A 14553-nucleotide genomic window follows, 5' to 3' on the forward strand; every position below is an offset into this window, starting at 1 on the left:
GTTTTGTTGACGTATTTGTTTCACACATTTCAGCTTTGTAATGAATATGTAGGTGATACTGAGTCTTTGTAAATTTTTGACAGAAGAAAATTGCAAACTCTTGATTCAAGAATGTAACACTTTTCATGATATGGCCCTAATTTACCTATATTTATACACTAAAATACTGTTCACTTACAAATAATAAAAAAATCATAAAAATGAATGTGTTAGGCTGTTCTTGAATTGCTACAAAGAAATATCTGAGGCCAGATAATTTATAAGAAAATGAGGCCCAATTGACTAACAGTTCTGCAGGCTGTACGAGCATGATGCTGGCATCTGCTCAGCTTCTGCAGAGTCCTCAGGGAGTATTTGCTCATAGCAGAAGGCAAAGCAAGAACAGGCACATCACATGGCAAGAGGAGAAGCAAGTTGGAGAAATAGTTTTAAACAACCAGATCTTACGTGAACTCGTTTATTATCAGGATAGCATCAAGGGAAATAACGTTCATGAGAAACCTACCCCCATGATCCAATCACCTCTCACCAGGTCCCACCTACAACACTGGGGATTAAGTTTCAACAAAAGATTTGAGAGAGATAAATATTTATTATCCAAACTATATCAAGAGCATAATCAAATAGTTGGCTTATACATCTCAAATACAAGAAGTCTTATGGTGGGCTAGACTAGAAATAATATGGTAGCCCTTAAGCATGAGAGAGTCACGTGCCTTCTTTTCTTTCTTTTTTTTTTTTTTTTTTTACCATATTTAGTATAGAAGTCTTCATTGCTATGATCAAATGCTCATGTCCAAAGATGATGTCAGTCCTACTCCTCCTTCACTTTGTGTTTTGAGTAATAAGGAAAAAATAGAAGAAGATTCATGTTCTGGTTTGAATGTGTCCTCTATAGTTCATGTGCTAAAAGTGAATGCCCAATGCAATAGTGTTGGTGGGTGCAGCCTAACAAAACATGACTACGTCATCGTTGTTCTGCCCTCATAAATATACTCATGTCATTATTGCAAGAGTGGGGTAGTTCTTGACAGCTTGTTATAAATGTGATTGTGCCCCACCCTTGCTCTCACTCTTACCCTTTCTTGCCCTTCTACTTTTTGCCATGCGATGAAGTAGCAAGAAGGCCATTGCCAGAAGCAAATGCCATGCTCTTGGACATCCCAGCCTTTAGAATCATCAGAAATAAATTTCTTTTCTTTACAAATTACCAAGTATATAGTATTCTGTTATATAACACAAATTGAACTAAGACAGGGCATCAGTATACTTCTGCTTTTATTTCTGGGGAAAGAAATACTCTGTGTGACTAACCTAAGTGGCAAATGGTTTCATGAATGGAACTTGTAGGCCTATCAGGAAATAAAGTTTGAGTCAACTGATCTGCAGTTTCTGCCATACCATACAGTTGCTTTTTCTAATACTGTACTGTCCAGTATCTCTTTTGGCTAACTTTATAACATAGTATGTTTTTTAAAAACTTAGTGTATTTAGATATACTGGCACATAATTTGTCAAATAATTGCATGAAATCATTTCTAGGAAAAGGACAACCAACAGTCAGAATTCACTATTGAAAACTTGGTTGGCACTGTAGCTGATCTATTTGTTGCTGGAACAGAGACAACAAGCACCACTCTGAGATATGGACTCCTGCTCCTGCTGAAGCATCCAGAGGTCACAGGTAGGACCACAGATGATGAACAAAGTGAATTTAAGAACAACGTTGAGAAGATGGTGCCAGTGTCCTCCACCTTATTTCTCTCAGAGAAGCTTCATTCCTTAAATTTCTGTGTCATCAGCTGTAATCTGCCTAAATTTGATGACATGATTAAAAAGGACATCTTTACACAATGGAGGAGGATGACTGAGATCAGTAAAAACAGTATGGCAGTAGCAAAATAAATAAAGCCCTGATGAAGTGTCTGGATATCAGCAGAGGTAATTTGTGGTAGGGAGAGCCAGCATAAATTGGCCTAGTATTGAATGTTGGTTTTATTATGAAAAGTCCACTTTGAACAGTAGGTTCATTCTTGAAGATATCTTTTCTCATTTTGAAAATTCCATGCTCTAATGCTGAGGTAGGGAGATGAAAACATCCTTATTGAAGTATAAGTGGAATTCTAGAATTGTACTGAGGCATCCTGTGATTAATTCCAGTCTGGGAAGTAAACTAAAAGTTAGGCTTCTAAGAAAGGTGTTTCTGTTTAAGCAGAGACCATACCTAAAGGAATTTTATTATTCTAGAAGTGTGTTTCATAAAACTGCTGTTTGACCAAATAGGAATATTTGGAAGGGGATTAATAATTGCATCTTTCACATGCAACTTTTCTTTAGAATTTACAATTTACCTTTAAACTCTACATTTTCTTAGAATTTACATTTAAATACTTCTTGTTTGGCAGCAGATAACATACCTTCTTCCCTGTGTCAGGATCCCACTGAAATTTCAATAACTAAATTACAAATTAAAATTAGCCTGTTGAAGTAAAAAGAGAGGAGAATAGAAAACAGCCAATAAGTCTTTGGCAAATTTCTAAAACACAGAGAAACAATGGAGGGCTGACAATCGACACAGCATAGAGGATGGAGTTGTAACAAGTATCAGCAGAGGAAGATTTATCAAGAGGAGAAGCTAATCTGTGTCACTATGATTCTCAAAAGGTTCAGTATTTTGGAGGCACCAAGAGCCAAAGAAGGTAGGGAATGAAAAGGGAGGCTCTCCTGCCCAGGTTTCCTCCATGACTCCTTTTATCAGGTACCTGATTTTTTCCCACTGGAAAAGGGAAGCACACTCTCCAGAGAAACTGAGCCTAAGAACCCCCTGTACTCGGGGACACTTTACAGGGCCAGGAAAGTGTGAGGTGTGAAGCCAGAAAAAAAAGGTTTGGGAAATATCTATTCTTCAGATTCAAAGACTCAGCACTTTTCTTCATCTTGCTTCCTGACATTCAGCAGCTAGATATTCTCCAGAGAAGAAACAAGTCTAGAGAAAAGATCTCCATATTTTGCCATCTTAATAGAAAGTTATCTACAAGTGTTCAGCAGAGTGAATGAAATGAAAATATCCATCACAGGACAAAAAGTCATGGAATTCCAGAGCACCAGAAGTAAAGGGAAAATTAAAATCTTTCAGAGAGTTATATCAAGTCATATATAAAATATCAGCATTCAGATAGCATCAGAATTCCCAATCATACTATCTTGTGTATTCATAGAAAAAAGTATTTGGGACCTACATGCTTGTTACAAATTTCACCCTCTATACTAACTTTCTCCAGTACTGGGGATTGTGCTCCATCTCATGTCTGAAACCAAGTCAGAAGAAATTAAGGGTGCCAGGAATCAGAAGACCCCATGTAAGAGAATGAGAGTGTCAGAGACGCTGCTGGGCTCCTAGGAAACAACCACTTCAGAAGGGACCAGGTGAATAATACATGTAGAGGAGACTTCAAGAACCAAAGAGATGTGATTGATAGTCTGAGATTTCCCTATAATTGGGAAATTTTTACTAGGAGTTTCAAACATGTGCAAATACTCTAACTTGAAGAATAGAAAATTGTGATTTAACTAAAGAACCAAGGAAGAATATGTGTATGTGTGTGTGTGTGTGCACTTGTGTGAGTATATTTAGAATGATATAAACAATGAATAGTGATATAACCAGAAATTGTGGTCTAAATATATTATGGTAAGTAGAAGGAGGAGAATTGTGTGTGTGCATATGTACGTGTCTGTGTGTACAAATATCACTTTGTGGGCATGCGTCTATATATGGAACAGAGATGGAGGTAAAAATTCTCATCTTGCATACCAGAAAATCATTAAATATTGTCTAAAAATTGTTAAGTAAAACATAGAAAGAGATAGTGGTTATTTAGAAATGTAAATATAAATTTCAGAAGAAGCTGCTAGCATGCTCAAAGTGGCCACAATGGGAAGTGGAAAAACGAAGAGAGTACCAGTGCTAATTGCATCACTGCCCCCGCCCCGCCACCGCACACGCAAATATATTTACAAAACCATTACAATTTCACATTATACCCCATATATTATTTGGTAATACATATAATATTTGATTCCTGTTTTTCTATTTGCAAGCACTGTAATTTCTTGACTTCTGTTTATTTTTTAAATAATGTATTACTTAAATTTGTATTAGTTGTCATATATGCTAATTTATAGAAATGTACTTGTGCACTGTAATGACTAGTTTGTAGGAGAATGATATGTATCTATATTACAGTAATTCTTTTTATATGGCTGGTTGTACTTCTGCACATGTAACTCATGTTTGTAACATTGCTGGGATTTTTACATCATGTTTAATGTGGCCATGAATTGCTATGACAAATGTTCCATATATCTCCTTTTCCATCAGTTCTTTCTTGTGTCTTGTCAGCTAAAGTCCAGGAAGAAATTGATCATGTAATTGGCAGACACAGGAGCCCCTGCATGCAGGATAGGAGCCACATGCCTTACACAGATGCTGTAGTACACGAGATCCAGAGATACATTGACCTTGTCCCCACCGGTGTACCCCACGCAGTGACCACTGATATTAAGTTCAGAAACTACCTCATCCCCAAGGTAAGCTTGTTTCTCTCACACTATATTTCTGTGCTTCTGAAATTTCCACAGTGCTAGTTTGGTTCCAGTCCTCTAACAACAGAAGATGAGAGAAGTGCAAAACTCATACATGTGGCAGCTTGATGGACTTTCTGCTATTTTGTTTGGGTCTATAAAGATTTATAAAGCTAGGTCTCCTTAATAGGCTACTCTTAGGTGTTTACACTTTCAAATAATTGTTGAAAATATCAGTGTGTCAATTTCCCAAAACACTTCTGAAATTTTTATCAAGGTGACATTCGTTGTGTAGTTCAATATGGAAAGACTTAACATGTTCATGCATTGGATTTTTTTTTTAGGTTTCAATATTTTATTCAAGTTTTTTTTTAAGTGACATTAATTACAGCATTTGAAGGGGAGGATCTAATTCCACACAAAATGGAAGACTCTAAAATGTACCCATTAAACTGCTAAAAAACAAATTGAGTGATGAGAATACAACAGAAGTCCAATTTAGATTCTGAGTGTTGTCACCATGTGATTACAATCACACAGACACTTCCAAGCTTATACCTGGAGCTCCTGGAAGCTATTTCATACTCTGGTGCAAGGGCAAAAAACAAAAACAAAAACAAAAACAAAAACATAACACAGGAAGGAATAAGTCCTGAATTGTTGGCTTCATCACATCCACCTTCTCCACTCCAAAATGGTACAAAAGAAACAGTGACCATACCCTGCAGACCTTTTGGTGTAAAAGAGGTGATGATGAACTGGGGTGGGAAGAGGTCATGAAGATCTGTCTAAAAAAGTCCCATTCAGGTGAGTTTGTACACACCATCAAGCAGTGAGCCTCTCATCAATCAGGGTTAGGAAATCAAGGTTCGATTCTCAGGAAAGCACAATTTCATTCATTTACTCAATATGAATTTACAAAGTGCCTACATATTATCAGCTTCCACTTGCAGCCATTTCTAGATAAAAAAGAAACCTGGCATCTCAAAGGGGCCACCAAGTTCCCCCTCAAGTCTACCACTGAAAGGACCTTTTTTGGAAATGGATTTCTTCTGTACCTCTGGAAAGGTAACATCTTAAAGTTGAATCATCTTTAACCTGGAGGGCTAACATATTTAGCAATACTTGCATCCCAGACATACAACAGTAAAAGATATACTAAATTCTGAAGGTAGCTATGCTGCAAAATAGTTTAAAATTAAACAATTGTACAATATTCATTTATGCTTGAAATTCCAGTCCTAGACCAAGCTTGTGACCACCAGCATTGACATTCTTGCCATCAAGAAGAGCTGACGGTGTCAGTTTGATACTTGGCTTTAGAGTATGAGTGTATCCTAAACCTATCAGGCTGGAGTTGTTCACTTTAGCCGAGAAACAGGGGTCAGGGTCAATCTGACTTGGCTGTTATTCCGAAGAGCCTGTTACTGTTTCCTGCTGTCCAGGCGAGATTGACAGCGGTCTCCAACTTCTTGTTTACTTTCTGGTAAATGGAGCCGCCAAACTCTGTCCCGTCATTCACATTAGTGTGAAGCTGGAATCAGCAGTCTTGTAGGAACTGCAAAGTTGCTCTGGGTCACTCGGGATTTTGCAGTCTCAAAATTCATCTGGTAGCTGGCCAGCCAGCCCCCCTAACCCAGCACCAGAGCACCCCGGATGGAAGGCCCAGCAATGTCGAAATCCATGTCGCAGCCCAGGTTAATGTGCTCTCGCTTGTACCCTGTCTTGATTTTAGCATTTTTCTTCCCAGTGTTAGGTGAGAAGGATGAATCGAAGGTCAGCTTCAGTCCACGTGCAAGCTGATCTTCCACAGTAATCTCGGTGCCTAGTGTATTGTCGGTGTTCCATTTCTTTGTAAACGTAAGGCCGCCCTTAATCCATCTGTACTTGGTTTCCAGACTGCCCGTCAGTTTGGTGGTCTCAGTGTTGGCTGAGCCTGAGCTTGTAAATTCCAATCCATTCTCAGATTCCGTTTTCAAATCAAGCTTTATTACGCCAAATCCATAGCCCTTGGTGAAGACATCCCTGGCAGATTTGCCAAGATCAGCATACACGGGTGGCACAGCCATCTTCTGCTCAGAGGCAGTAGCGGCGGGCTCTGAGGCGGCTACCGCAGGGGCTGTGGCGCGGGGGCAGGGAGCTGAGCAGAGCAAGCCTCACGCATTGAATTTTTAAATTCATGAATATGGTTATGCTCCCAACTTATTGAGTTTTATTCTATTTTCTCAGTAATGTTTTATTTTCAGTGCAGTGACTTACAACTCTTTTGTCAGGTTTTTTCCTAGATAATTAATAATTTGTTGTTATAAATTTTTAATGCTTTTTTATTTCTTTGTAATTGGTATATGTAATTGCATTCAATTATACTATTTTGATGATCTTATATCTAACAACTTTCCTAAATTTACTGATCATTGCTAATAATTTATCTGTAGATATATTTGGAATTTCTATGTACATTATTTTGCTATCTAGGTTAATATGTATTTTATTTCTTATTTTCCAATGATTTTGTGTTCAATTTATCTTTATTGCATTATTGCACTGGCTAGGATTTCCAGGATAGCACTGAATAGAATTGGTGATAGAGGGCATCCTTATTTCATTTCTGATCTGCTGGAGGGTAGACTACAAGAATATTAATATTTCACTACTGAGAATGATGCTTTAAGTATTTTAGCAGATATTCTTTATCAGAAATCTTTAAGATTTTAGTAGATATTCTTTATCAGATTAGGGAAGTTTTTCCTCTTCTCTTATTTTTATATAAATTTTTGTCATGAATGTGTGTGCAATTTTATCAAATTGTTTCTCTGCATCTATTTATATGATTGTATATACTGGCCTCACATCCCTCACTAAATATACGAAATATACACAAACAGCTGGATTTGCTCTGTTATTTATTGCTCAGGACTTCCGTATTTATATTCATAAGATATTTTGGTCTGCAATTTTTCTTCCTCAATATTTTCTTTTCAGAGTTTTGATAACAAGATAATGCTGGCTGCATAAAACTAGTTGAGAAATGTTCCCTAATGTGGGTCTGTTTTCATTGCTTTCCCTTCCTTCCACTTTTCTTCTTGTGACTGCTTAGTTGTGTCTTTCAAATGCCTAAAACCCTGTGGCTCAGTACCAGAGATTATATATGAAAAAATGCAGAATTTCGGAGAATGTTTATCTTTTTCCAGAGTGGATTCATTCACTTCTCATAGGCAGTTATAATGACAACACCTCCTGTCCCGATTCAGAATTGAATATGACATGAACACAGTCAAAAATTGACTGTAGGTATGAGCTCACCCCTCTGAAGTTCTCCCCTCACTGGAGCCAGTTACTGTCTTTGTAATCTGAGGCCAGTTTTGGTCTTTGCAGCTTTACAATGCTGTCTATCATATGGTTTGTGTATTCATCCAGATGTTTTAGTTGCTATGCTATAAACTACACAATTCCACTTATTATTATTCAATTAAAAGTAATAAAAGTTATATTTTCATGAAGGAAAACAATGAGACTGATAAGATTTCAATTACTAATGTTATCCTCCAGAGAAGACAGAATTCATAACTTACCAAGATGCGATGGGGTTTTCCCTAATTATTGCTGATTTTTTACAAAGATTAGGACTTCAATCCACACTGTTTTTACCAAAGCACACAACCAGAAGAGGTTTTTCTTTCTCAATACAAGGTTTATTTACACCTCAATACTGCAGTATGTATGCCCCAAAACAAAGATTTTTCTTATACACAATAATAGAGTATTCACGCTCAGTAGCTATTGTTCAAATAATAATACAGCCTACATTTCAATTTTCTCAATTTTTCTAGAATATTTTTATGGTTTTTTTCTTCTGCAGTTTACCATCCAGGCAAGGAACAAGCACATAATTCACTTATGTTGACCTTTTCACCTCGGGTAATCAAGGAAAGTTCCTTTCCTTATTTGTTTCTTTTCCATCAGTTGACCTTTTTGAGACCAGCAGTCATTTAAAATGTTCCTCAGGCTAGTTTTGTGTGACTGTTTTCTAGAGGCAGATTCCAGCTACAATTTTGGCAAGAAAACTACATAGGTGCTGAATCCCACTGAATATCCCACTGAATCACATTGATGAGGTGGGAGCATAAAATGTCACATATGTCATTATTGGTCATGCTAAGTTCCTCAATAATATAGTGGTACCCTCCAGATCTTACCATTGTAGGGGTTCTGCTTTTTATACACAACTAGTAAAAGTCTATGGGAATACATGAAGACTTTGTGAAACTCCTGCTTCCAGAATCACACACCCAATGCTTCTAGCTTTAATTGATGATCCTTACCTGACCTGATGATCCTGACTTGAATTGTAGCAAAGTGATAATCTTTCTAATTTCATCATCTTTTCAGTGTTTTAAGCTAAAATTAATCTGTAGCATGGCAATAATAAACACTCAATAGTTTTTACTGGTTATTGCACTTGTGGTTATCATCCCAGATGACATCATATTAAAATAGATTACATGTTTATTTACAAAAGTTCTATGAACAGATACTCTGGACATTTCAAGTGTCAACAGAGACTTCCATTTTAAACCGTAATCTACATAATCTAAATACAAGATTTGTGAAATTTGAGGTGATGGGGACAGACAAGGGCATCCAAACTTGATGATCTAGAGAACACATTCAGAGGGTTGCACATAAGTATCCAAGATGTAAGACTTCAAATGTGATTGGAAAGCTCTTTAGCAAGCTTTCACCACAGGCCTTTAGCTCATCCATGTAAATTACTGTGTCTGGCTGGACCTTAGTTCCCTCACCTATTGATCAATGATATGGGGCTACATGATGTCCACTACTACTTCTCACTTTTGGACTTCTTTATAAATCAGATTATCTGTTTTTTTACTTCCAGGGCACAATGATAGTAACATTACTCACTTCTGTGCTGCATGATGACAAAGAATTCCCTAATCCAAAGATCTTTGACCCTGGCCACTTTCTGGATGAGAATGGCAACTTGAAGAAAAGTGACTACTTCATGCCTTTCTCAGCAGGTAATAGAATCTCGTTTCCATTTGCATTTGAAGGAAAGAGAGAACTTTTTGGAATCAGTTGGAATTTACATGGCACCCCCTCTGGGGCTGGTAGAATCACTATTTGTCCATGATCAAGAGCATCACTCTCAATACTCATGCGCTCCACCCTCACAATATACCCTCATTGTTGGGCCAGATAGTGGGGCTTCCAGGAGTTAACCCTACTGTTCCCAATTGAGAAAACTAACATGTAGGTTGACTGAACTCTGCCACTAGATACATCACTAAGGCACCCAAGAGCTCCTCCTGGAAAGTAAAATTCATCTGATCTGTCCTTACCTGCCATGGCGAATGTATCTGAGTCCACAACTGCATTGAGTGTCTTCTACATGGTGTCTGTCACCTCCCAGGCTGAGCTCCAAGGGCACAACTTTCAATGAGAACAGAGGCTCACTCCTGAGTTAGGGAAGAAGAGTAAACAGGTCGTTGTAATTTAGTCAGACCAGGACAGTGAGAGAGGAATGCACAGGCCCCTGGGTAGGGGCTAGAGGGGGAATCTGCATGCTTCTTGCTCTCTCATACAATACAGTGAGGCATAAAATGGAGTAAGAAACTCAGAGGACGTTTGATGTGCTTCAAAGGAGGTGATAAAATTTAAGGGAAGGCTGGGCATTTTGAAGGAGATAATGAATGACAGAGCAGGACATTTGCTTTAGATCAAGGATGTCAGAACCTTTGCCAAAAAATTATGGGGTTCTGGAAACATTGTCAAGGGAGGAGGTTACTTTGCAGTGATTCCATAGCACCCTGTCTTCCTCCAATGATGATCATATATCCTGGATACTTGATTTTCACACCTGTGCTTTGTGTGCTAAGTCTCTGGCCATGGAATCTCCTTCCTTTACTCTTTGATCTTTTGTATCTGCTTTATATTTGGCACTGTAGATAGCAAGATGACAAAGACAGAGAACTTCCTTCAATAATTCACATTTTAGCACAATAGATAAATAAATACAGAATTATGATTCCTGGTGATCCATGCTTTAATGAAAACATGAGTATGATGTTGAGGAAAACCAGAGAGCATAGGATTTCATTACTTGAGGGAATTGTAAAGAGTGTGAAGATGAAATGAAATTGAACCTATGTCCTGAATGTAGCTTAATAAAGATCTATCTTAGCCAAAATGAACAACAGGATATGAAACTTGAAACTTCTTGGTGTGTTCAAGATTGATGAAGAGTGTGTATGACTAGAGTTGAGAACAGATTATGTGAAAAGTGGAAGGAAAGATCATGGAATATCAGGCTTGGAACAGGAAACAAGAATGTGCATGTATTTCTATAATGACAGATAGAAACTCAAAATGGCAACAGAGTTGTTTTAATGTGGAAATAAATAATGAAGCGACTGTTATGGCGCTGATAATCAATGACTATTTCCTGAATGAAGGGTACCTATTGAGATTAGATATTAGAAAGATAGCAAATGTGTCTCTTTTTGTACATTTGTTTGTCCTACCATCCATTAATCCATCCATCATTTCATCCATCCATTCATCCACATGTTCACTCATCTACCCAATCATTAATCAGTTATTTACTGCATATTCTGTTTGTGCAAGTCACAAACATACTGTCACAGTCACAGTTAAACACAAGGAGTAACTACTTTCTCTCTTTGTTATCTTCAGGAAAACGAATTTGTGCAGGAGAGGGACTTGCCCGCATGGAGCTATTTTTATTTCTAACCACAATTTTACAGAACTTTAACCTGAAATCTGTTGCTGATTTAAAGAACCTCAATACTACTTCAGCTACCAGAGGGATTATTTCTCTGCCACCCTCGTACCAGATCTGCTTCATTCCTGTCTGAAGAATGCTAGCCCATCTGGCTGCCGATCTGCTATCACCTGAAACTCTTTTTTATCAATGACATTCCCACTGTTATGTCTTCTCTGACCTCTCATCACATCTTCCCATGCACTCAATATCCTGTGAGCATCCAACCTCCATTAAGGAGAGTTGTTCAGGTCACTGCACAAATATATCTGTAATTATTCATACTCTGTAACACGTGTATTGACTGTCACATGTGCTAATACTTTTCTGATGCTGACTTTTTAATATGTTATCACTGTAAAACACAGAAAAGTGATTAATGAATGATAATTTACATCCATTTGTTTTGTGAATGTGCTAAATAAAAAGTGTTATTAATTGCTGGTTCAGTTCTCAGACTTTCCCTCTTTTGTGCATAATGCAAGAAATAAAAGAAAAGCGAGTGCCAGGAGGCCAGGCTTGTCCTCATAATAATAAGCAGAGAGAGTGACAAAGGAGAAGAGGGTGAGGAAGGTCTCTGGATGTTTGCCATCTAGAGTTACTGAAGGTTTGGCTTAATGACAGAAAAAGTCTGTCCAAGGGAAGAAACAACCTTCAGGGAAATATTGAGAGAATCAGTTCAGTTGTGTACTATTTGCAGAGAAAATGAGGCTAATTACTTCAGGGCCACAGAATCAATTTGCCGGTGCATTTATGTTAAGTGTAAAACAAGAAATAGAAATTAGAAAAATAATGTAATCTGTTGAGACTTTCCAAGGATTTTGTTCTTGTTTGGAGAGAGATGAATAAAACCCAGAGCATATGATTAGCAATATGATTAGTATATACTCATACTTGACTCTAAGTTGAAAACATAAAGTGAAAAAATATTCAAATCTTTATTTAGTGTTCACAATAATACCAAAACAGAGGCATGAATTTAGACACTTAATCTCCATTTCTTCACTGACCCACTCATCTTTAACCCCATAGGCGAAAAAATTGAGCAGGGACATGAGGGTACTCAAGCACAATGCCTCTGTAAACAGTCAGAACCACTACAGCAGGTTCAGTGGTCCTCTTATCAGAATAAGGTTACTGAAATCAGTCTCTTGTCCAACGAAAGCTGTAGCTATGGCTTGTGGAACAGTGGGTAGAGGTGGGCATCTGGTGGAGGTTAGTGCTTGTATAGTTGCTAGAGAAAAATTAAAATCTTGAGCCAGTTAGAACACAGTTTATTCTTTAAGCGTGGGAGTGAATGACCTAACTCTTGCCTGCCATGACCTTAGGTCCTATTTATAAGTTGGTATCTTATTGCCACAAAGAGTCCACCCCATCAGTCTCATGGTCTCTATTTTAACACTAATGTTGATGAATTGTTTTGTGTCAACCACAAAAGGGAGGGGGTCTAAAGAGACATGTCTGATCTCCCATCCTCTCATGGCCTGGAATACAGTTTTTAAGGTTTTTGCTGGGGTTCCCTTGTCCAAGCAGGCTTGGAATTTATTTTGAGTTTACAATAATTACAAAATTTCAAAGAATCTACCCACAGAATACATCTAAGTTACATAGTTGAGAAGAACATAGTTACAATGGAGAAGACAGCCACACACTATCTGAACCTAGTAATCAAATGACATCGTTCTAATGAAACACATTGAAATTGTCTATCACTCAAAAATGAAAAGTATCCTCTGTGATATTCCTGGCAGAGATTCATCTGCTCAATTTAATCATTAAAAAACATTAGACAGGACTAAATTGAGGGACATTTTATAAATATTCAGCCTATACTCTCAAAGACTGGCAATGTCGTGGAAGTCACGTAATGACTAAAGAACTGCTCCACACTGAAGTTGATGAAAGAGATGTGACAGCTAGTTGTGGCATGCGATAACTAAATTATGAGAGGGACAAAAAGCATATATTTTAGGACTTTTGGTAAAACACCAACAGGAACAAGAATTAGAAAGTTCCAATGCATTCACATTGATTTTCTGATCCTGATGGTTTTGCTATAGTTATATAAGAGAAGCACATTGTTTTGAGTAAATACATACTAAAATACTTCAACTATCTGGAATCAGGTCAGTATTTCTTTTGAAAGGTTCCATGTAAAACAGTTATTTATAAGAACAAGCAGTTCTTCTATATACCTGTGATTGTTTTAAAAACAAATAAAGCCAACTGTGTGCTTATATATGCAAAATAAACTAGGCTTTCACAAATGAAGAATCACTGCTGACAATGCAAACCTGAATTAACTTCAATTAGATATTATTATATAATTCATTAGAATGGTTCAAATGAAAAAAGGACAGATCATGTTGTCTGTTGACAAGACAGTGAAGCAATCACAGTCTCATAGAAAAATCAGTAAAATAGTTCAACCATTTGGATAATCCTTTGGTGGAATTTACTTAAAGTAAATACATGCATATCTAGCAATTGCAGTTGTAGGTATGTACTGAACAGAAATGCAGTAATACCTTGTGGTAGCAAAAAGACGTATTGGAATGTACATAACAGTACTATTCAAAATAGCTTCACACTGGAAGCAACGCAAATGTTTGAAGCAGTACCATAAAACAATTGTAAAACGCTCATAAAGTGAAACACTAAGAAACAGATAACAACTATCACGTCTGCAACAACTTGATTGAATGTCACGACACATTAAATGAAAGTACTTGACAGTAAATAAGTACTACGGGATGATTCCATTGATGTAAATTCACAAATAAATGAAAGTATCGTTTTGTTTCTTTTTTAAAAAAAATGTGCTTGATGGGGGCCGGAGCATGATGGCCGAATAGGAACAGCTCCAGTCTCCAACTCCCAGCACGAGTGACACAGAAGACCAGTGATTTCTGCATTTTCAACTGAGGTACTGGGGTCATCTCACAGGGGAGTGCTGGACAATCGATGCTGGTCAGCTGTTGCAGCCCAACCAGCGAGAGCTGAAGCAGGGCTAGGCATCGCCTCACCTGGGAAGCGCAAGGGGGAAGGGAATCCCTTTTCCTAGCCAGGCGAACTGAGACACACAACACCTGGAAAATCAGGTAACTCCCACCCCAATACTGCACTTTAAGCAAACAGGCACACCAGGAGATTATATCCCACACCTG

At 37.7% G+C, this 14553-nt stretch overlaps 1 protein-coding gene and 1 pseudogene across 7 annotated transcripts in view; one reads left to right on the forward strand and one right to left on the reverse strand.

Moving 5' to 3' along the window:
- The window catches only part of LOC105527573 (cytochrome P450 2C20), a 102828-nt gene extending 90994 nt beyond the window's left edge, over window positions 1-11834 (forward strand). For all 6 annotated transcript variants that reach the window (XM_011963932.1, XM_011963931.1, XM_011963934.1 and 3 more), the window contains 4 exons: window positions 1543-1684; window positions 4403-4590; window positions 9482-9623; window positions 11299-11834. In XM_011963932.1, the coding sequence (XP_011819322.1) occupies window positions 1543-1684; window positions 4403-4590; window positions 9482-9623; window positions 11299-11480 (654 nt within the window). In that variant the 3' untranslated portion in view covers window positions 11481-11834. The remainder of the gene's footprint in view (window positions 1-1542; window positions 1685-4402; window positions 4591-9481; window positions 9624-11298) is intronic.
- Window positions 4927-6724, reverse strand: LOC105527571 (annotated as a pseudogene). Its single transcript, XR_001004244.1, has one exon. The product of XR_001004244.1 is annotated as a voltage-dependent anion-selective channel protein 1 pseudogene (transcript).
- Window positions 11835-14553: the final 2719 nt, after the last annotated feature.

This window comes from Colobus angolensis, unplaced genomic scaffold (assembly GCF_000951035.1).
Source record: "Colobus angolensis palliatus isolate OR3802 unplaced genomic scaffold, Cang.pa_1.0 Scaffold630, whole genome shotgun sequence".
NCBI lineage: Eukaryota > Metazoa > Chordata > Mammalia > Primates > Cercopithecidae > Colobus > Colobus angolensis.